The sequence below is a fragment of the Hippocampus zosterae genome, chromosome 1, assembly GCF_025434085.1.
Source record: "Hippocampus zosterae strain Florida chromosome 1, ASM2543408v3, whole genome shotgun sequence".
In the NCBI taxonomy this organism is placed as follows: Eukaryota; Metazoa; Chordata; class Actinopteri; order Syngnathiformes; family Syngnathidae; genus Hippocampus; species Hippocampus zosterae.
In genome coordinates this window covers 28,889,310-28,913,442 of record NC_067451.1, presented here as the reverse complement: position 1 = coordinate 28,913,442, position 24,133 = coordinate 28,889,310, and the positions used below count along the sequence as shown (strand labels likewise).

The window sequence follows — 24,133 nt, the reverse complement described above, 5'->3', positions numbered from 1 at the left end:
GTGTGTGTGTGGACCACCCCTGAGGGGAGGTGTGCACCTTTGTTCCCAATGACCTTGTTTACGGACATAACACATCCACCACAAAATCCCAGACAGAATCTCATTTCGAGGCAGCGTCACAGGACAAAGTGAATTCAAGAGTGCGAGCTTCCGAACGTGAGTGTGCCATAATCAACCTGACATTGCATCCAATCACATTTTACCCCGTAACGAAGCTAGATGTTGAAATGAAGACGGAGCAGAGGCCTCCATTTTGGATAGAGAGCTGGAGATCCCTGTGCAGACAATTTTCAAACTAAAATGTCTTCTCTGCCCGAGTCCAAGCTCTTCCATACATGCTAAACAACAGCTTGTGGGTGAGATTGATAACTTTAAAGGCCCAGATTGAGTGTATTGATTTGAAGAGCGCTGGATTCAAACCCTCTTTCTCCACGCAGCATCTTTTTCTCATCCTGGCCCGAGTGATGTCTTATATTCAGCTGTGAGGATACATCCTCTCACAAAAGCAGCACGAAAGACGGCGAGAGGGGCGGGTCAGCAAGAGGAGGAGGAGGGATAGAGAATCCTAATAATTTTTCCATTTTGAATGGAGTCTGACCTTCATGTCTCTTTCTCTCTGGATCTCCCGCTCTTGACCTTTGCCTGCGAATTTTGAGCAACATGCTTCAGGAGGTCCTGGGTGGTCTTTCCTCTCTCTCACTCGATGTTTTGTTGTGTGCCATCTGTCTTAATGCTGATGATTTTTTTAAAATCTGTAATTAGCTGTTTAGTGACGGCTGGGAGCACTGTTGTCATTTGCAGGTTCAGGTAGGTGAAGGTCAAAAATCGTAAGAACACACCTCATAATGATATATATATATATATATATATATATATATATATATATATATATATATATATTAAAAAATCCTCATCTCACCCCTCGGGTGGTGTCCGTCCCTCATTCAGCTCGGGTCCTCTACCAGAGGCCAGGAAGCTTGAGGGTTCTGCGCAGTATCCTTGCTGTTCCCAGCACTGCACATTTCTGGACTGAGATGTCCGATGTTGTTCCCGGGATCTGTTGCAACCACTCATCTAGTTTGGGGGTCACTGCCCCGAGTGCTCCGACCACCACAGGCACGACTGTCACCTTTACCTTCCAGGCTCTCTCCAGCTCCTCTCTGAGCCCTTGGTATTTCTCGAGTTTCTCATGTTCCTTCTTCCTGATGTTTCCATCACTTGGGACCGCTACATCCACTACAACGGCTTTCCTCTGCCCTTTATCTATGATCACGATATCTGGTTGGTTCGCCATTACCATCTTGTCAGTCTGGATCTGGAAGTCCCACAGGATCTTCGTTCTGTCATTCTCCAATGGTATATATATATATATATATATATACCAGTAGTCCAGTGGTTAGCACGTCGGCTTCACAGTGCAGAGGTACCGGGTTCGATTCCAGCTCCGGCCTCCCTGTGTGGAGTTTGCATGTTCTCCCCGGGCCTGCGTGGGTTTTCTCCGGGTGCTCCGGTTTCCTCCCACATTCCAAAAATATGCATGGCAGGCTGATTGAACACTCTAAATTGTCCCTAGGTGTGAGTGTGAGCGTGGATGGTTGTTCGTCTCTGTGTGCCCTGCGATTGGCTGGCAACCGATTCAGGGTGTCCCCCGCCTACTGCCCGGAGACGGCTGGGATGGGCTCCAGCACCCCCCGCGACCAAACACGATTAATCATGGCAAATTGTGCATTTAATTCGCTATAAAATTTTGATCGCTTAATACGTGAGGACATATTGGATTTAAAATGACATATACTGTAGCTTCATTTCTAATCAATGAATTGTTGGAGTAAATGGTTCATTTCATAATCTGGTGATTTTACATGAATAAGCGGATGTAAATCGAATCAATCAAAATGTGTCCTCATGTTCACAGCTTGGGAAAGGACAGAATATCTCTTAATTTCCCAAGGACAAAAGTCATGTGGTATTTGGAAATGATGACAAATTTGAGCTTCACCTGTGTCAAGAAATGTAATTCGCACCATCCCAGGTGTGTCTAAAAAGACCCCCAGCACACAAAACCTCAAGTGAAGAGCGACCTGACCTCTGACATGCCCAAGATCCAACTACAGACATAAATACTGACCGTCAACATTCTGAAGGCCTAAACTGCTGCTGAGGTAGCAGACATATTTAATGTATGCAAACGTCAACTACAGAGAATAAGAAAAAGAAACTGGTGACGTCCGTGACGAAGCCAGGTCAAGCAGACCCCTCGACAGTCCGGGGTCAGTCCTTTTTCAGCAACGGCAAATCTACATAAGAACTGGTCACAGGGAAATACTGTCTCTACAAGAGCAGTTTAATAAAGTATCTCACACAGTAGGCTCCACGGATGACTTAGAGCCCACAAACCAGCATTCAATAAAAGCCCCAAAACAAAACAAAAAGCCCTAAAAACTAAATATTGTATTTTCCAAAGTCCACAATTTGTAGAAAATGTGGACAGTGGAAAAGTGGCAAAAGATACTGTAGATTTTTCTGACAGTTTAACTTTGTCCAATCGCCGCAAATACCTGTTGGAACTCACATGTACCCAAGATTCACACAAAAACAATCACAAATTAGGTCGGGGAAAACTTGAGGTCTTGTGTGCGCATGGGGATGTGTCATTGCATCCCAAACCACAAGAGGGGGCAAATTTTTCAGCATGGCCGCCCCACTCCTTCTTATACTTCAGCCTCTACCTCAAAATTCCTCAAATCCCAAAAGGTCAAAGTGCTCCAGAACTGGCCAGCCCAGTCACCAGACAAGAACATTATTGGCCATGTCTGAGGTAAGCTGAAACCACATAATCATGAACTTTATATTAATTCATTCACAACCTTATTTTCAAATGCTACTGAATCATAAGATAAGATAAGATAAGATAAGATAAGATAAGATAAGATAAGATAAGATAAGATATCCTTTATTCGTCCCACACTGGGGAAATTTACATGCTCATGTATTAAAAATAAAACTATAATTTTTGATACACATTTTTTTGTAGGCAAAAAAAAACGTTTGTCCAAGTGAAAGCTGACATTTATGACCTAACTAAACTTTATTTTGATATGATAAGCATGCATGTATATGTATCAACAGTCCCCTCCAAACACATTGGAAACATCAAGGTCAATTAATTTGCTTTGTTGCTTCCTGAAGACATTTGGGTTTGCAATAAATAATAAAGAATCCAGCTTTTAATCGATGGTATTTTACATTTAGGCATGTCAAATAAAGCAGGACAGAGCACATTTTGTTTGAAGTCACTCACTTTTCAATTGAGCAAAAGTACTGCAACGAACAATTTTAAATTTACCTTATGTGAAGAAATGCTTTTGCAGGCCTTTACTGCAGCCTCTCCCAGTTATTTTCGACTTTGTTTCTGGGGTTTTCTCCCTTTAATATCCTCTTCAGGTGGTGAAATGCATGCTTTGTTCAGTTAACCTCTAATTTTTCTAATTTTCTGCTGTGGTCCAAATTGATACCATTGCTAAAAAAAAAAAAGGGGGGGCACCATTGAATTACAGTATGTGCGACTCTAACAGGATTTCCATGCTAATGAATGCATCTCTCCTGTGGTTGCACAGTGGTTGAGAGGAAATAAATTTCATCTGTGCTGCATGTTGCACATAGAGCATATTTGACAATAAAAGCTGACTTGACTTGATGTTGATACCCATCACAGCAGCCCGTATCAGAGAAATGCACCGTGATTTCGTGACTGGTGATGCATTGGCGAAACACCCTGCTTTCCTAGTGAGGACTCTTCACACAGTTGGCCATCTTGCGCACATCCACTACAGCCCTGCTGTTGCAGCCAGGCCGCACGTCTCTGCAGGTATGCGTCAGCCTGCTCAGAGCACTCAGGCATCTGGCCGGCCTGACTCTGACAGCAGCTTGTGTCTGGACGTGCTAGCATCAAATAAAACCTGAACCAAACCCACGAAGCAAATAACGGAGGAGCCGGGAGGCACCGGCGCTGACAAGGACGTATGTGAGGTAACAACTGCATCTCTCTGCTGCACGCACGCCCGCAAATTCACAACAAGCCCTTTTCTCCCAGCCTCCATTTCTTTTGGCAGTTACGCAAAGCATATGTGTTGGTCTTATATAATTGGCTCAGAGTGTTATGAATTACATTCCTCAACAAAATGTTGGTATGAATAATCTGGTGCAGTGCAGATGCTTTAATATTTTAAGGAGCCTTTGCGCAAAAAAAAAAAAAAAAGGCACCTCCGTGTCTAGCGAGAGAATGACTGAATGCAGCAACATCTTGAATTAGAAACAATTGTCTCTTTTGGTTTTTAAAGCATGTAAACCATTTGGCTATTACGTGCAAATGTGCCAACGCGCTGTACTAAGCAGGAGGAGGCGACGGATCAGCGGCGCAATGGAAGACAGGCCACGCCGGCCTCCACGACCACATACGCGGCTTCGGATACAGATTCAGTGTTTGTATTGAACTGCTACATTATTGATTGGAAGCGATCTATTATAGATTACATTCTCCTCTGAGATGTGCCAGTCCAACGCCAAGCGGAGATGGCTTGCAGACAGACTGAACCATCCCGGTCCAATCAGACAGATAGTTCGTTTGTACCGCACAACTTCATAATTGATGTGGACCAATCAATTATGGATTTTCATGATCATCCAGGAACGTGGGCAGCTAAACTAGGAAAGTGTCGCTTCTGCCATACACACCTTACTGGAAAGATCAAAGCACCTTGGCATCCCAAAGACATGATGAAAATGAATAGGCCAGCATACAAAGTGCTGTACATGGAGCAACTAACATAAATACAACAATTAAGAAATAATCAGGAACAAAGATGGTAGTTAGGCACCAAACAGCAAAACTAAGATCAAATCTGAGTCATGCTGAGTCAAATGCCAAAGAATACTAGTGAGTTTTGAGGAGGGCTTTGAAGATGGGCAGCGAGGGGGCTTGGCGAACGTTAAGTGTGAGGTCATTCCAGAGAGAGGGACCAGCAACGGAAAAGGCTCGATCACACCAACGCTTCTTTCACATAAAGAAGTCAGTGTTAGTCTTGGGACCAGAAACACGGATGACCATAAAAAACTACAACCAGAGCATTATAAACAAGAGGCATGTGTAATAAACTATGAATTCACTGGCCAGAAACAACAGGTAATCAGAACTGTATTTATGATTGATTATCAACAAGAACAAAATTAAACACAGATCAGGGAACTTCCCTCTAACATAACCAGGCATCTAAGAACCACCAGGGCAATGTCAGCAAAACCAAAGAACCCCTCGAGGATGTCAGTCAAGACAGAGCTCAAGAAAGTGGGAAAGAGGTGGTCAAGGTCACCCAGGACCGAGTAGAGCAATGCTGAACCAAGCTGCAGCACAAAAGTACAATGGAAAGGCTCAACTCGACTCCATTTTGTATTTACTTCTTGGCATTTGGAGTTTTATTGGAGAAGAGACTGAGGACAGACTGAGGACTTTGCTGCAGTGGCCTGCTGCAGCAAAGTGGAGACTGCGGAGTAGTACAACAACACGGTAAGCTGATGTCAGCATGTGCGATAGTTTCCATCATTTGTAGCCATATCCTCAACTGTTACTTTGACTGGGTCACGCCCAACTGCCTTTTTCTCATCTATGCAAGGTAGTTATAGCTGATGAATTCTAACCAAATGACTAAAGCCAAAATTAAAATAAGAAAAAACATTCCTCGTTTACAAAATAAAATAAAAACAAGAAGGTTTTTATAAAAAGGATAGCTAACCAACAACTTTACATTTCATGTTTATAAAACTAGCTAAAATGAACTATACCTGTAGCAAACAAAAATCCATTTTTCCATCAAAATTTTCATCTTTGTCAGTTTATTTTGTACATGAGCTTTTGCGGTTCAATTTAAATGTTTTAATTTTGGTATTACTTTACAGTCATACAAAAGAAAGAAGGTTGAACAGTTGTTTGGCAAGTGTAGTCGTAATAATAATAACAATAATAATCATAATAATAATATCCATCCATCCATTTTCCGATCCGCTTATCCTCACATGGGCTGTGGGGCGTGCTGGAGCCTATCCCAGCTTTCTTCGGCAGTAGGCGGTAGGGATGTGAATCTCAGCACTGAGGACGATTCGATACACATCTCGATGCACTACCAGCGATGCGATACTTAAACGATACATGGAATTTTCTGGCGACACGATGCGATACGTTTCACCGTCTTCACGATGTGATACGACGCGATACACATTTAGTTCAAATCAATGCGATCCGATACGATACAGTGCAATTTCTTGTGATATTGTGCAATTAAACATGATGCAAATACGCAAAGAAAAAAAGTTTTAAAAAAGATGGAATTCAGTATGGTATTGCAAAAAGTAGAAGTACTTGCAAAAAGTACTTTATTCCTTATAAACAGTAGAACGTGTAAAACAACTTATTTAAGCCCTTTCACAATTGGGTTTTGTGCAAAGAAATGTAAACAATTTGGCACCTGAGACTCACAGCTGTTGCTGTAGTGTAAACACAAACAGACTACTCACTGAGTGTCTTATATGAAATATCCATCTCCATAGGACAGAAAAAAAATACCGTTGAAACAATGTGGCAGTCACAGCCTCAAAGCTGCTGTGTGTATTGTAGCGTACACAGACCACTGTCACCGAGTGTCAAAATGAAATGTCCAAAAGAGTCATCCATATATAGTTTTTCCTTGCGCGGTCACAGTGAGCTGCAAGGGGACCCCCAAAATAAGAGGCGATTTTTTTCTGATCCTGACCTGGTTTGCCAAGAGTTTCTCCGGTGTCCAACGAGGAACTGGACGGGGAGGCGCGGGCATGGGGCGGGAAACTTGTCGGTGGTGTGGTGCCATCGTTTTAAGTGGTCTGCATATTTGTGGCGCTGCCGTTGTATGGCTTCGTAGTGCGACATTCTTTGCAAATTACGGAGCTTTTATCAATCTTTCCGTCTTTCTTTTCGAAGCCGTAGTATTTCCAAACATAAGATCTGAATGTTGCGGAAGCATTAAATACAGTAGTTTTTCCTCGCTGCTGCTTGCGCGAACTTCCATAGTGTTTCGCTAGTTGTGTACTGGACTGTATGTGATGCACGGCTACCGACCGTATTCAACACAAAACGCAAAACAATGATGGTGCATTCATTGCGCCTAGGAAAGGGCAGATAGGTGACATTTCACATGAATAAAACGGCGCTTGAATCGGATTTTACCGATACCCACCAATCGGGTGATGAATCTCGATTTCACCCGTCAATCGCGTCGTACCCAGTGAATGAGCCGATGCACTCGCATCGTGCACGCGCGCATCGATGTATCGATTAATATCGATTATTTTCCACACCCTTAGTAGGCGGGGGACACCCTGAACCAGTTGCCAACCAATCGCAGGGCACACGGTGACAAACAACCATCCACACTCACACTCCCAACGAGGGACAATTTGGAGCGTTCAATCAACCTGCCATGCATGTTTTGGGAATGTGGGAGGAAACCGGAATACCCGGAGAAAACTCAAGCAGGCCTGGGGAGAACATGCAAACTCCACACAGGGAGGCCAGAGCTGAAATTGAATCCGGTACCTCTGCACTGCGAGGCCGACGCGCAAACCACTGGACCACCACACCGCCCCATAATAATAATAATAATACATTTTATCTAGAAGCACCTTTCAAAACACTCAAGGACACTTTACAATCAAGAACAAAACAATAAAACCACAGATAAAACAATAAATAATAAAAGAAGACATAAAAGAATATAAACGGAGCATACAATTTGGAATAGGTGGGTTTTGAGACAGGATTTGAATGTGGGAAGAAAAACCAATATTATGGATATTGGGTGGAAGTGAGTTCCAGAGTTTGGGGGCAGAGCGGCTGCAAGCTCAATTGAATTAAATTATATGTCATGTATGCCACTGGATTTGCTTGACGCACTGACTAACCAAGTACGGGACACAGACACTATCTACTTGAACCCCAGCTTTGGGTGTAGGGCAGGAGTATATATTTGCCAAAATTATAAAGAGTCAATACTAACCATTTCCTGTTGTGGAATAGTCAAAGACAATTCGATTGGATTCACATGTGTTAATTTATATATTGTGCAGCACTTTCATCCACGTTCTTTTAAGACGGCCTTGAGCTTCTTTTCTCTTCCTTCTTAATTCTTTGAGCTTGCAACAGAATTGTCTTGTCGCTGAATAGCGCTCCTCACGTAAGATGGCTTTTCTCTGGCAACAGCTTTTTCAGTGCAGTGGTGCTCAGAATGATGCCACGATATGCTGTGAGGGGGGGGTTTCATTTTACAGTGAGAATCAGACAAAAAAAGAAAATGACATTTAAAAAAAAACACACATTTCCTGTGAAAAAAAAAAGTTTTTCATGATGCTGATATCACTTTTAAAGCAGTAGTGGGAAATCCTTCCATGTTTATAAAGTCCTCTGAGGGCTCTCTGAGGGTGAGACTAATCTGGAGAAATCTGATGCAATGATCAAACAAATGTGTATTATTATATATTATGAACATTTGTTGGTTATTATAGTCCCCCCACTTCAGGACAGAGCCCTGCCGTCAACAGCAGGGACATAATTGGCACCCCCCTAAAATTGTTTACAATTGCCTCTCTTGAAATAGTTATAACTTATACAACAAACTATGATTCCAAAACACCAATGACTATTTTCCGATGAGCTGGGTCTTTGGTGCCATCTTGTGCCATCTTCGGACATTACAGAAGGCATGATTTATTTATGTATTTATTTTCTGACTAAGTGATGATCAGTCAAACTATCATGATTCGATTTGGGACCAACAGGTGGCGCTGTAGCTGCACACCTGTTGGTCGTTAGGTAATTAGTTCTATAAAAGGACTCCCGCCCGAACACTCATTGTCGGGATATTGTTGCTCTTTGCTGCTGTCATGTTTGTTTGTCTGTCATGTTTAGGTCATGTTTTTGTTATTGATAGTTTTGAGCTTCAGTCATGGTTTTTATTTGATACTTTGGACTTTGTTTGTTTTGATTTAATGATTCAGTTTGATTTAATTTTCAGTGTCTTATCAATACACTTCTTCAAATACACCCTGCTCCTCCCTCTTGCCTGCTTTTTGGGGTCCATCACCTCGCAAACGTGACACAAACAAATTCAAATATAAATAGGTGAATTTATGAATACAGTAGTGAGCTGCAAATAGTCAGGGGCTAACTGTACATGTTTTTTTTTAATTGCATGATAAACTGGATCAAATGCTCTTTGACCATACATTCCCCACCCGTGCTTTGGAAATTCAGCCAGGCTTGAGTGAGTTCAATCTAAACCACATTACCTGCGATATACAAGCACACAGTTCATCATGAAAAAGGCCCAGTTAGATGCACCAGATAGGATCCCGTTAGCTCATTACGCTTCATAATCAATGCGCTAATCATGGCACACAAGAGGGGCCAGCTTTAAGCGGCTTACCTGAGTCCATAAAGCACGGTGCCGTCGGGATGCAGGCGGATCATCCTGTTCTTGACTGTGACGCCGTGCACAAAGGACTTCTTGTCGTTGAGAAAGTAGGTGTCCGGGACCCACAGCTGGTCGGCCACTCGGTTGTCCAGAGTGAGGTTGTAGGCGATCTCGGAATAGGAGAGCCGCTTATCCTGCCACGCTTGCTGGAAGTACATGGTCAACGTGTAGTCCTACGGGAGAGAGGATGAAGTCCATGGATGGATGCTGAGCCAAATGACATGAATACAATCATCAAACACACTGGATGTTCCTCAGTGGAATGTTCTCACGAGGATTTTACTGTCGTAGGATTTTGGATCAAATGTAAAGCGCTTTAATTTGTCGAAAAACTGCCATATTCTGCAGGTTTGCTTTTTAACCTACATCCAGCACACAGACTACCGTCACAATTTTAAAACATATATATAGGAATGCCCACTCCATGGGGCGAGGGGGATGTCATCTCACAACATACATCAACAATCATGTACACTATAAAATGAACCTACAGTCGTCACTTATGCACAAAAAGCAGGACTGAAGAGAATTCAATATTCTTCAGCAAAAACTAGGCTGAGCTGTTTTAATTCTTCTTCTTTCAAATTTACAGGGTCAACAAAATAGTGTGCCATAATCTAGTGGTGTAACGTTGCCATTATATACAGTATCTGAATACTACATAACAGATAACTACAAATCAGTGGGACTGCAAAGTCTTTATCAGAATCAGAATTGCTTTTATTGTCATTGTATTACATACAACAAAATTATGGTGCTACTCCTTCAGCAATTTAGTAAGAAAATGAAATGATGGGTTAATAAATGCAAAACTCAACAACAACACACGACAACAGCAGCAGTAGTGGTAGTGTGGAACTGAAGCTCATCTTGCGCACAGGACGCATATTGCACATGAAATGGCTCAGATATTTCCCATTATTTATTATCCTTTCTACAATACAGAACATGCAAACTCCACACAGGAAGGCCGGAGCCAGAATCAAACCCTGCACCTCTGCACTATGAGGCAGACATGCTAATTAGTCAACCCATCTATTGCTTGTTTTTCTCCGGGTGCTCCGGTTTCCTCCCACATTCCAAAAATATGCATGGCAGGCTGATTGAACACTCTAAATTGTCCCTAGGTGTGAGTGTGAGTGCGAATGGTTGTTCGTCTCTGTGTGCCCTGCGATTGGCTGGCAACCGATTCAGGGTGTCCCCCGCCTACTGCCCGGAGACAGCTGGGATAGGCTCCAGCACCCCCCGCGACCCTAGTGAGGATCAAGCGGTTAGGAAGATGAATGAATGAATGAATGAATGAATCTATTGCTTGTGTTTGGTAAAAATAAAAAATAAAAAAAACACATCAAAGGCGGACCTTGACAACAAAATTGCATATCAGATCACAGCTGCAATATTGGGAGGGGGGGAAAAAATCATAATTGGATTATTTTTCCCAAATCGTTCAGCTTTATGTGTTATTATAACATGAGATAAAATACCCATAAGCTCTCTTGTATTGCTTGTATAAATCTGAGCAAACATGTCGGCCATGTTTGTAAAATGCATCACGTGAGGTTTGCATGTACATTGAGATCATGTGTAAGTTGTCATGTGTGCAAATGAGCCATAACTAGTCCACTGGCTACACAATCAATCAAACTTTCAAGAAAATCCTCCTGCACATCCATGTCAAGATGACTCCATCATACATGTGTAGCCACACGCTGTACACGCTCGACATGCTAAGGAGGTCATGTAAAAGGTCGAACGCGGACTGAAAGGCCATTGCTCGTACCGCGGGCCATTGCCGCTGCACTCGGCGGGTTCAAATTCAACAAACCTCTCCTAATTTTGACATCATAACCGGAGGGTAACGTTCTCAGCTGGCTGACTGTTGTCGTGCTAAAAATATCTGCTTCCACTGGAACAAATGACGAAACTTTCCGCTTTATTGAGACAATTTTGCCTGGGATGCAAATAGCCAATAGCTTCCTCCAGCTGGGGCTTGGGCTCTCTCTCTTCTCCTGGCTGCCTTTGCTTGTAATTCTAGCCAGAAGTACTGACGACATGGCAGAAAGCGCAAAATATTTTTGCGCTTAGACCTCATCTCTCTTTCTCTACATCTCACTCTTGACACCCACACACCCACGGAGAAATACAGCACTGCGGTGTTATGTGCTCTTTTACGGTGTTGAGCAGAGCCGTTGCTGTAATGAAGAAATACAGCCTGTAAAACATGGCCATCATCATGGCTCGTTACAGCGTACTCCCCAAGTCTTTTTTTTGGTTTGTTTTATCGCACACCGACGTGACAAAGTAATCGCCGCTTTTTGGGTCTAGCTCCCTCGCCGCCGAAACGTCGCGTAAAAGGGCATCTAAAAATACACGGGCTTCTGCCATGTTGATGTTGTTGCGGAAGGGAAAAGTCAAGCGAGGACTTTGCCGTCCTTGCCCCATTACCCAGAGTTCCCGCTGAACCTTTTCCTCTCACGCTCACTCCCCCTCTGTCTCATTATCCGGCTGCAGATCGCTCGGCTCCATCACCTATGGGATCGTTCGCTGCTGCTTGACGGACCCGCACCGGTCGCCATGTTGAGCAAGCATAGGCACACACTGAGTCCAAGGGTCTCTTCAATGTCCAAAAATTACATTTGGACGCAAATTTGTTTCTATTTGTTCAAAGCTGTTTTTTATTGTACAAAGTAGATGGTCTACATTTCAACTTCTAATATGAAAATCGACCACTTCATTTATTGGTCCTATCCTTTTAATCTTCTATCCTTTATCGCATTCAACCAATCGTATCATTGGTTACATTTTTTGTATGATTGGTTATTTGTGTCCACCTGTTGTTAAGAACGGTCTGTGCCTCACCTGTGTGGAAAAAAAAAATCAGGGATGAATAATAATAATAATAATAATACATTTTATTTATAAGCGCCTTTCAAGACACCCAAGGACGCTTTACAATAACAAAAAACAAAATAATACGGCAAATATGTTTTGCCATGTTATGTGTTGTTTTGTGTATTTTGTGTAAGATCTGCTGTGACCTTGCCTTTTGCAAACGTTTTGTGTTCATGTTTCGTTTTCCTGGCCTTTTTGCTGCCAGCGATTTGTCATGTTCGGGACCGAGCCGAACAATGTTTTTGGGATTGCAGAAATGCAGGCTTTATTTACAGAAAAGCGCACCGATAAACTACAAACAGAAATCGCTGGTCACAAGGAGCCAGGGGAAACAACAAATCAACAAAAGCGCTCGCTAAAGGCAAGGTGCTAGGCAACGCCTTTCAAGCTAAGACCGCCACTGCGTGTCGGCCTTTCTTTGTCCCTTATGTTTTACATGGAACAAACTTCTCTATTTGCATTCATTTTAATGGTGCTCGTGCCATCCCAAGCATTTGTAGCGTAATTCCGCAAAATAAGGAACCAGAAAATGGCAAGCAAAACTTGAATGCGAGACTTGAATGCTGTCAAGGTGCCGGTGTCTTATTTTTATTCATGCTCAGTTAAGTGCATGTGTTGTTGTGTGCATTCGTGGTTGATTTGTGTTGGAGTAGCAAACACCTGCATGCTGCCCCCTGGCTGTGCTGTGACTTTGCCAGTGTTATTACGGGTTTACAGATGGCGCCTTCACACGCGCAACACTGGGCATCTCTCGCTACTGATAGCCTTTAACGCATTGCACAACTGATTACATTACCCCCATTTGCTTTACAATGACTCATTTGAAATAATCAAACCGCATAGTTGGAAATATTTATTCCATAAATCCTGCATCCATTTTCTGCAGCACTTGTCCTCATAAGGGTCACGTGTGAGCTGGAGCCTGTTGCAAATCAATAGCAGGGCACAGAGACAAATGAGCATTCACACTTGGACTGAACGATTTTGAAAACTCATTTAATTGCTAATGTGATTTAATATGCCATTGTTTTTTCAAGGACATCTCATCTATTTTTTTTCATAAGCAATAAATGTATGTGTTTTCTCATAAACCATTTTGGATTTACTATACATACAATGTTTTTGGTCCTTTAGGTTTGGTTTATGCTAAAATAAAGTCAAATGAAATTCATGACAAAAAGTGTGGCACAAATCAATAAATCATTAATCAGGTTACACCAATAAGGCAAACAAGTCTGTGGCTTTATCACTTAAACTTCTCAAATTTCATGTAACAATGGCATGTATGAAAAGCATGTGGACTGCACCTCTGAAGCAATTAATCGAGCTAGACCAATGTGTCAAAGTAAAGGCCCGGGGGCCAGATCTGGCCCGCCACATCCTTTTACGTGGCCCGTGAAAGTCTGAACCAAAATTTCAAATTGTCATATGTAATCCATAATAACAGCGATATTACAGTACAAGCATTTTCTTGTTACAAAACCCATTACTACATTAAAGTGAAAAATGTTTAAGCAAGTCATTATACATTCTCAGTATATAAAAAAATAAAGCCTACAAGACCAAAAAGAGGCAGAGGTTTTTTTTCCCCCCTCCAAATTGTAGATTTGCAATTTGAAAATTGTTGTATTCTACAACATTGCAATCTCATTTTGATTAATTGACCCAAACCTATTGATGCTATGCATTGAGTTTTCAGTGAACCAAATGCATGCTTTGGGAATTGGGAAGGAAGTCGAACGTCTGAGCTCGGAGTTGAACACCAAATTGCCAAACTGTGATGCGGATGTCCTCGCAATTAGGCCACCATGAAACCTGTAATCTATAATATTTTACTTCATTCTTTAAGATCCAGAGGCATCTACATCACAAACCAAAATACATTCAGGATTTCTTTTTCCAGGCTTGCGATATGCAGTGTTTAATATTGTACTACTGTATTCACAATTTGTTTTCTTTCATTGCATTTTCTATTCTTCTGGGCTATACAAAATGGGTGAAATTTGCCCTGCAAGCTCAGAGTAAAAATAAAATCAAATAATGAACCCCCGAAACACCGATAAAATGCAGCAAACCACAATCTAGCAGAAGGCCCAACTATGTCCTTCTTTAACTAAAAAAAACCAGAATTAACGGGACTACTGTATGGGGTTTTTTGTATTCAGAGCCGAGTGTCCACATAGAAGATGGGGGCTGGGGGACGAGGCAGATGAGAAAGGCTAAGCAGGACGCAGCGTCCCAAAAAAGCTGCAGATGACCGAGATCCTGTGTCGGAGTGCGGGCTCGCCAAGCGACCTTCACTCTCCTTGTCACAAACTGCATTAACATGACGCAGACAGCTCAGTGAGCACCAGTGAGGGAGACATCTTGTGGAGTGGAGAGCATTGAATACATTTTTTTTTTAAGCTGCATGACAACACCCCGAATGCGTAAATGCAGAGAGGATGGAAAGGAGGCATCAAGGCCGGTTGCACAGCGACAGCGCCGCCGCAATTGTGTTTGTGCGGCTAACAACCACCTATTAGGAAGCTGACAGATTGTCAACGATGATGTTTGTGTTTGGCTGAGAAATCTGACAGGCGACTGTTGTTTACAAGACCTCCATTACGACTACATCAGCCATCACAGCCTAATAGGCAGGAATGTGCCAATGAGCACACATTTCTGTTGCATGGATTTGAAGACTCCCCTTACGAAGTGCTCACTTACGAAGGAACCGCATCCTGCTCTGTAGCATCAACCAGTTCACCTTGGTTTAGTGTACAAGCGGAGCTCGGGGCTTTTTTTTTATAGTCGTCGTAAATCTCAATTTATCTCTAGGCAGAGGCAGGTTAGACCCAAGCTTATTATCGTTAAGAAAACAAAAAAAAAACTAAAAGTGAAAAAAGATTCTTCACAAAGTTACATAAACGAAAATGCTTTCAAACTGAAATGAAAACAAACTGAAACTACATCTTAGCTTTATAAAACTACCGGTAACAACAATTATTGCGAAAATATCCTTCTGTGTCAATTCATATCATACATGAGTTTTTGGGGTTGATTTAATGAAAAAAAATTCAGTATTTCCTCTACATCTGTAGCAACAGAAAACTGAAGATCAGTTGTAGTCGAATCACTTTATTACAATATTTAGTGACCCTTTTTTTATCTTGCACCCAACAAACACTCCATGTATTTTAAAAATACTAAAACTAATAAAACTTCAATTCAAATAAAGCATCCCCTCAAAAACCTAAAAATAAAAGTGAAAATGAAATTTTAAAAAAACTCAAATGAAAAATCCCAAACTATGATAACATGAAACCCAATGCTTGTAAAAAAGTAGATGAGTGCAGGTCAGAGTTGTCACATCCGACTTCAATCATTGGCAATCAAAGCAGCTGATTTCAATCTGTTTAAATTCAGCCCGCTAGTCACGCACTAGCGTCTGGACATGACAAAAACACATCTGTGATGTAGGTACTACTCACTGTGATGATTTAAAGAATATACAATGACTCAGAGGGTTTGATTCCATCTGTTCACATATTTATGAAAGAGTTCAATCTGTCTTCCTGTGCCTCAATCAAATTCACGAGAATCACACCAGGTTAGCTTTGCTGGGATGTAGACATTGTCTGACCAGGCATAGGTTTCGAGTTTGTGCCACAAAATTGTCACTCTGCCAGGTGCATTTCAATGCATACGAAATTCAGCATATAGCAACATTTGCGCAATGGCGCACGCGCACTGTCTATGGAGTAGAAAAATAAGCGAGCATTTTTTGGCACTCTGATGTTAGGGCTACCAACTGTTGCTGATGGTGCCAAAAAAACTGCACATAAACCAGTCATAATGTATTCATTCAACTGGTTGAACTGCATTTGCACATGCAGGCTTCAAGTTAAATATAAGAGCTGAAATTTCCCCCCTCCCACCCATCCTCTCACCCTGAAAGGCCTCATGATGCTTGTATGATTCTTTAGTGTCTGCTGTCAACGAGCTGTTTTTCAACCACTTAGCTTCAGTGGAGAAAGTGCCTGAAGGAATCATTAAGGAAGTCATGAACACATTCAAGGTCTTGAATGGAGATCTCTGACGATCAACCACCAACAGCTTTTTGCCTCTGCACCAGAGTGGAAGAGGGAACAACAGGGCCAAGTTCACCCTGGCAATTTTTTGTCTTTTTTTAATATAATAATGGAAAAAAATGTTCATTATTTTCTTACTTCTAATTCAAAAATTGACAACTTAAAATGTTGAATATTTGGGGCTTTCTCATTGTGTTGAATATGTTTCGGAATTGACAGGAAATAATGTGATAACTTTTTTAATTAACAGGTTTTCCAGGACAAATGCAAGTAGACTTTTGAAGAGAGGTGTAACAAAAACATGTTTGAAAGCTACTGAACGTACATTCAAAATTTGGTTTTGATTTGAAAGATATGAGTGCAACAAATCGAAACCAAATTGTTCCATTTCAAGATCAATTTTAAGAAATGTGAGTGTAAATGGTTGCTGTGACACATTATCCAACGCCAATGTTATTATTTGGACGAAAAATTATTTATCGTCTAAATTAAAAACATGTTTTGTTAATTGATCTATGCCAAGCATATATATGTAAACGGCAGAACAATCAAACGCCCCTCCAAGAAATGCTATAACGTACATTTAACTTGTGTGTCCACTTTTTGTGAATGATTTTGCTCAATGGTGTGGCGTGATATACAGATTATATATAGGTATATTTTCCGATGTGAAATATGTGCCTTGGCTTTATCAAGCTTGGGGAAACTCTGTGTGCACCCTGTGCTGTGATTGACTGGCGACCAGGGTGTGGCCTGCCTCACACTCAAAGTCAGATAAGATAAGATAAGAAAACCTTTATTAGTCTCGCAATGTAGAAATTCCTAATTCACAGCAGCAAAGTTATGAAAGGAAGAAGTAGAATGGGAGAGGATCAAGCTCACCCATGTCCATAATCAGGATATGCAGTTCAGAAAATGGATGGATGGATGGATGGATGGATGGATAATATAATCACACACACTAGTATTGTTCAGGGTTTGCCATCAAGAATGCAGTAATGGCTGCAATGTCATGCACCACAAACATACAGTACTTACGTTAGTATTTACAAACAAGGCTGGTCACCACGGATTAAATATAAAGCGGAAAAGCCCAGTTTGCATGGAAGAAAGCCCCGGGATTAAGTGTTGTTCTTTTGCTATAATTATGCTTCTGACCATATTAATCTGCGTGTCCACTTAGCATAACTAATGACTTTGTCCTGTAGCTGCCATTCGTATCTTAAAACTGGCTGGAGAGCTCCGTGGAGTCAATGGAGCAGTCAAAAAGACTCAAAATAAGCTACTTTTTGTAATGAAGACATCATTTGTGCCAATAACAATGACGAATAGTCGGCAAATCAATGTAAATCAGCGATCATTGCAAAGACGAATGTCTCCAGGAATACAGTGACTTTATGTTTTATTGCCGTCATGCGTTTAATTCAGTTGCTGTGTATTTGCTCTGGATTCTGTATGCGGGCATGAAAAAATTGTTGTCATCTGGACATGGTACATTAAAGTCAGACATAAACAAATGAAATCACCACTGCTCTCGGTGCTTCGGTTTGCGGCAATTACCGGTATATATGTTGTTTTGTTTTGTTTTTTGCAGAGGATGTCGAATATATGCTTGTGTCGTGAAATGATCTGTCCCCGTGTGTTGCTCCGTTTGTTTTCCAATGTCCAATATAAAGGGGTTGTTGTATTATCGCAAATGTCGATGCTCCTTGTTTGGCATTTTCCATTATGGGTAAGCATTAAGCTAATGGAGGTATCCCGACAGCAAAGTTCTTTCGTCACCCGTGGTGTAATTCTCTTTGTTTTATGTTTAATTAGAGAGTAAATTTCTGGAGATGACATTCAACACATCAAAGGTTTATTCATTATTCTTTCCTAATTATATCTTATTTGTCACACAGTTGCATATTTTGAAGTGAGTTGAGTTTTCTGCCAACATGCAGTACTGGTCTCTATTTTGTGCTTGCAAGTTAAAGCAAACCAACAACACAGGTCGATTGCATCTCAAGGCACCTCTGTAGTTAAAACTGAATTTATAAATCCCAGGCGGCTCGATGGTTTACGGGTTAGCGCATCGGCCTCACAGTGCAGATGTGCATGGTTTGCCTTCCTGTGTGGAGTTTGCAAGTTTCTCCCTGTGCCTGCATCGGTTTTCTCTGGGTACTCTGTTTTCCTCCCTCATTTCAAAAACATGTGTGGAAGGTTAATGGAACACTCTAAATCACCAGTGTCAAACTTAAGGCCCGGGGGCCAGATCTGGCCAGCCACATCATTTCATGTGGCCTGCGAAAGCAAATCAAACATTTCAACTTCCATGATGCTTGCAAAACTTTCTACCAAATTTTAAAATTCTGATATGTAATAAATAAGAGACATATTGTAAACATTTTCTTGGAACCAACCCTCTGAGTCCAGTAAATTAAGTCAATAATAATGGTTTACTCAACTATTGTTTTGTTTTGTTTTTAAATTTAGTTTCAGTCATAATGGCCCTCCAAGGGAAATGGTCACTAAAATGTGGGCCACGACAAAAATGAGTTTGACACCCCAGCTCTAAATTGTCCCGAGGGGTGAATGTGAGTGCGAATGGTTGTCTGTCAATGTGTGCCCTGCGATTAGCTGGCAACCAGCTCAGGATGTCCCCCGCCTACTGCCCGAAGACAGCTGGGCTAGGTTCCAGCACCCCTCCGCGACCCTTGTGAGGATAGGCGGATTGGAAAATGGATGGATGGTATTCATGGTGACTCAGCTGAATGGTGAGGTGGTGCCCTTGCGCCCTCTATTGACGGGCTGCCATTCTCCAGATGCAAAATCCCAATTTGCATACACCTCAATGGCGAATGTCAATCAAATCAGAAATTCAGCGAAGCCAGGAGATAAATAACATTTGACATCATTATGATTTAACTGTGCGCTCAATTACTTTGGAGGTGGATAACGGGTAAGCCTTGGTGAAAGCCTGCATTCTCTGAGTACATGCAAATCAAGGGTACCAGCAAGCTCTGCAGATGCCATATAAAGATCATTTGAATCAGGTGTGTTGGATTATGGAGACATCTAAAACAGGCTGATAGGGGCTTTCGAAGACCGGACTTGGGCACCCCATGTGTATCCTATGTAATAAAAACAGTGTACAAGGGGGAAAACTGTGTATCCATCTCCTAGTATGTAAATGTTAGAAAGATGTTTTCTTCCCTTGGCTTCCTCGGATTCAGCGAGAAACAAAATAGAAGAAGTCGTGTTGTCGTGGCAACACTGAATAAAAATAACACAAGCTTATTTTCCACATGCTGAAAATAAAATGGAGCAGGATCAGTTCGGACAAACACGATCAAAATTGTATTTCTCAAAACACAGACAGAGAATGTGTCTCTCATGCAGACGTGCTGGAACGTTTTTTTGTTTTGTTTTTTTATGCCCGGTCATGTGACGGCCACGTCCTCTTACTAATGTCAGTGTAATGACGGTTCTAAGAGAGACGCTCACGCCCCGCTAATTCTTCCGTCGTGGAAGCCACCACAGCTGGTTTGTTTAAATCTTTTAATTCGCAGGCACCTAATTAACATTCAGAGAGGAGTATTATATTGCAGGCAGTGAGCTCAGGTATTTTACATGTAATTAACAAGGAGGAGGAGGTGGGGGCAAAGACAGCCTAATTCCAGCCTGGCAAAGAAAGCTGCACGGTGAAAGAATGCAACACGGACGCATTGCTTGTATTAAATCAGCCGCACTACCATTGCACATCTCATGCCCATTTGGATCACGCAGGTGTAGTTTTGGTGGAAAATACCCCTTAGACCCCTAAGGGCCCTTAGAATGTATGAACCTAGGGGGCGATGTTGCATTTGAGAGCTGGAGCGCAAAAGAGAAGAAGAGTTGCACAACCAATTCCCCTGCTCCCACACACTATTATTGAACAGTTTATAACTGTTTTGGTCGTACTCTGCTGGATTGTTTGCACTATGATTCCATTTTTGACCACTCGGTCGTGGCACACCTTTTTAGTTTGAAATGGTGTAAATTTGAAAGACAGACGAAACCTTCAGTCCTGCATTTCAGAACAGCCTAGATTTTGTAGAAATGTATTGGCTGTTATCCACTGTAATCTAGTTTTGTAAACCTACAGAAAGTAACGACTGTAGGCTAATTTTATGATGCATATCTTCGACCATCATTTTGAAAGTGTAATTTATGATAGGGAAACCTTGTTTAATACTTTTCACGGATATGCAGTCTGACAGGCCGCAGACTCTTCTGGCATAAAACAAAGCGCAATGTGCAAATGTAATTTCAGCTGCTAACTGAGGAGATTGAGTGACGGTAGCGAGAGAAGTCAGGATTGAGGGATACATGGTGAAGTGAGGGTGTCTTGGCCATGTTATCACAGTTTGCCAGCACGGGGTGTGTGGTCATACCTAAAACTCGGAAGACACTTCCCACTCCAAGTAGCACATTTGTAATGTCAGGCTACCACAGTGCTGACTTGACGAGCACTTTTAGCTGGCCCTCAATGCGGCTAACTTGCGAGCCTCAATGGGCTATCGCTGTTCATCACACAAGACAAAAAAAAAAAAAAAAACGAAACTACATTGGACTTTCTTGGTGTTTGTTGGTTAGCAGGTTACTTGTTCATGAAGAGTGAGACGGACAGGACTCTACCATTTGCATTTTGGGTCAATGGGAACATAACCACCAAACAGCAAAAAGGGAAAATAAGGCAAGAATGACACTGTGTGTTGCCAAAAATGTATCCAATTTTTGGAGTTAAAAATTTCAATGTGGTGGCACGGTGACCTAGTCTTTAGGACATCTGCCTAACTGATGGTCAGGATTTGAATCGGGGCTCCGGCTTTCCTGCGTGGAGTTAGCATTTTCCCCACGTTCCAAAAACATACACGTCAGTTTCATGAAGGACTTTAAATTGTCCTATAAAACATAAACAATACAAATATCAAATGCTGCTTATCATTACGTGGGATTCTACCCGCTATTGATAAACATGAGGCTCACCTCCACAACACTCCACTGGCCGGGATCTGCAGTTGTCGTGCTTACTTAACAACTGACAGACTTCTAATCTGATTTTCATCCCGATTTTGAAGAGGACCCATTCTGATCTGAGGATATCCAGTTTCGTGTGTTTTCATTGTGTCACTCGAACCACCCAGGGGAAATCCAACTGAAATTCTTCAAACAAATTTGCATAACTTCATTAAAAAGCTATTTTAAATGATATGTTACGTTTTGTGTGGTTGTTGATGATTGAATGTTGTTCTGGTTTTTATGTGGAGGGGGGCATGTGCAACTTCATTATGTTTTTATGCAATGACAATAAAATGAGACTAACTAACCATTAGGTCTACAGTTTCACGAAGGACAGGACTGAACTATTTGTGGCTCTTGGACAGGGGAAAACTTTCATCCTGACACAAGGAAAGAAATTCAATCCCCATAACAAATAAAGTTTAATGAGATTTATGAGGGGCAGGCAACTTCTTTCGTTGTTAAGATTAGACAGGTAGGACTCAAGCATTTGCATCCTGGGCCAGAAGGTACAATCAAAGTTGTATTTTGTGATTATTTTCTTATCCTATTTTGTGTGTGTGTTTTTTTTTTTTTGAAGCTGTGAAACGCAAATTTGTAATTGGGCTTAACAAGCCCAATTACAAATTTGCGTTTCACTCCAAAACAAGCAGCAGCTCCGCCGCCTCAGCGACTTCAATGAGCCCAACCGAAATGTTGAGTTCATTCTCCACCAGAGGCATTTGGAGCTTTAATTAGACGAGCGGGCAGCTGTTCATAACCCAGGCCCGCTCACTGCTATGATGACGGGCCGGCACACAGTCCAACGCGGATCTAAGGGCAGCTTCTTTCACATGTCCTCCATTTTGCTTCATCCCCATACCATTAAATGTTTTTGCTGAGGCCATGATGCAAAGCTGCAAGTCAGTCCCATCCATGCATGAATTAGAGAAGCCAAGGAAGGATATTGGGCCACATGCTTTTAAATGTGAGATCCTTCAGAGGTGAAACAGTTTGATTTCTGATTCGGCCATTTTAGGTGTGAGCCCTTCAAACTCGGCCATTTTAGGTGTGAGCCCTTCAAACTTGATGTATCAAGGATTTGTAGGTGAATACTCCAAATGGTCCCTCGGTGTGAGTGTGAGCACAGATGGTTGTTCGTCTCTGTGAGCCCTGCGATTGGCTGGTAACTGGTTCAGGGTGTCCCCCGCCTACTGCCCGAAGAAAGCTGGGGTAGGCTCCAGCACCCCCCACCCCGCAACCCTCATGAGGGTAAAGAAGATCGGAAAATGGATGGAGGGACTTTATAGGTCAACAGTTGTAGCGGACTAAACAAACTAACCAACACAACTACCGCATTAAGGCTACGCCGATGAAACATCCCAAAATTCACGTCATCTGAAAATATACCTACTTAAAACAAATCTGGAAGCTGAAACGGCAATATGGCTATCAGGATTTGCATAGGGGGACAAATAGAAACAGATCAAATATGCTTTCAGTGGTGATCAAATTATTAAGTCCAACACAAAAACTTTCTTGACAAAATAACTACATATGCATGATAGCTGATCTGATACGACATACTGTATTTCATTCATAAATACTGTATGTAAACAGCGGCCATCAAACCTTCTGAATCATTATATAGTATTTTTTCAATCATCCCAACTGGGTATTACAGCTATGAGGGAGCACGCGTACGATGTTCTCCCGTGTTGTTGAGAGACTCTAGTGCAGAGGTGAGCAAACTACGGCCAACGGGCGAAATCTGGCCCGTTGGTCTTTTTAATCATGCCCGCCGAAGGTTGGTACACAAATAAGGTTCGATGTCAACGACTGCATTCATTTCATTTGGACTTGTAATGACAGGCATTTCAATGTCAGGTGGCACAGTTACTTGAAGTTGCAGAGCATAGGGAGGAAGGGGGAGACGATACGGAACCCCGCAGTAGCGCCAAGTCAAGCAAATCCCGTTCGATCCGACGGAATAATGTACTGTTAAAGTCTGAAAAACGTGCCAAAAAATGCAAAATACTGCTTTTTAAATAAAGAAATCCAATTAATATTATGTCGAATTTAGTTCACCCTTTTGATCCGGCCCTCCATAATATTTTCTGGTTCTCATGTGGCCATATGCAAAAAATAATTGTCCACCCCTGCTCTAGTGCATGACTCGTGCATCACCTATAAAAGGACTGAAAGAAACCACATTGATTGGCTATGACTGAACTCTGCTGTGACCACTCCTACAGCGGTGCAGTCCTCCCACTTGTAGATCCGCCCAGCTTGCTCTCCTCCACAAAATTAGCAACATGGGGTTGAAATCACCTCTGTGCAGAGTAACACCATGAGCTGCTCAGGATTTATGTTGGTGATGAAAATAGAGCCCTCATACTGAATGTAACACCCCTGACAAAATGTTTGTTTTGATCCAATTAAATTGTAGACCGTGCCAAAACATGGTTGATGTGTATTTGTACCTGAATAATATGATCACAGATCTCATAAAGGGTTCATCAGCTGGCCACCGCAGAGACGTGAAAATAAATAAATAAATGAATCGTCATCCTCCCTGTGTTTGTTTGTCAA

The 24,133-nt window shown here is 41.9% G+C and overlaps 1 protein-coding gene across 2 annotated transcripts in view; it reads right to left on the bottom strand.

Moving 5' to 3' along the window:
• Positions 1-24,133, bottom strand: part of gabrb2a (gamma-aminobutyric acid type A receptor subunit beta2a) — a 46,321-nt gene that overhangs the window by 15,947 nt on the left and 6,241 nt on the right. For both annotated transcript variants that reach the window (XM_052074732.1, XM_052074721.1), the window contains exon 4: positions 9,507-9,727. In XM_052074732.1, the coding sequence (XP_051930692.1) occupies positions 9,507-9,727 (221 nt within the window). The remainder of the gene's footprint in view (positions 1-9,506; positions 9,728-24,133) is intronic.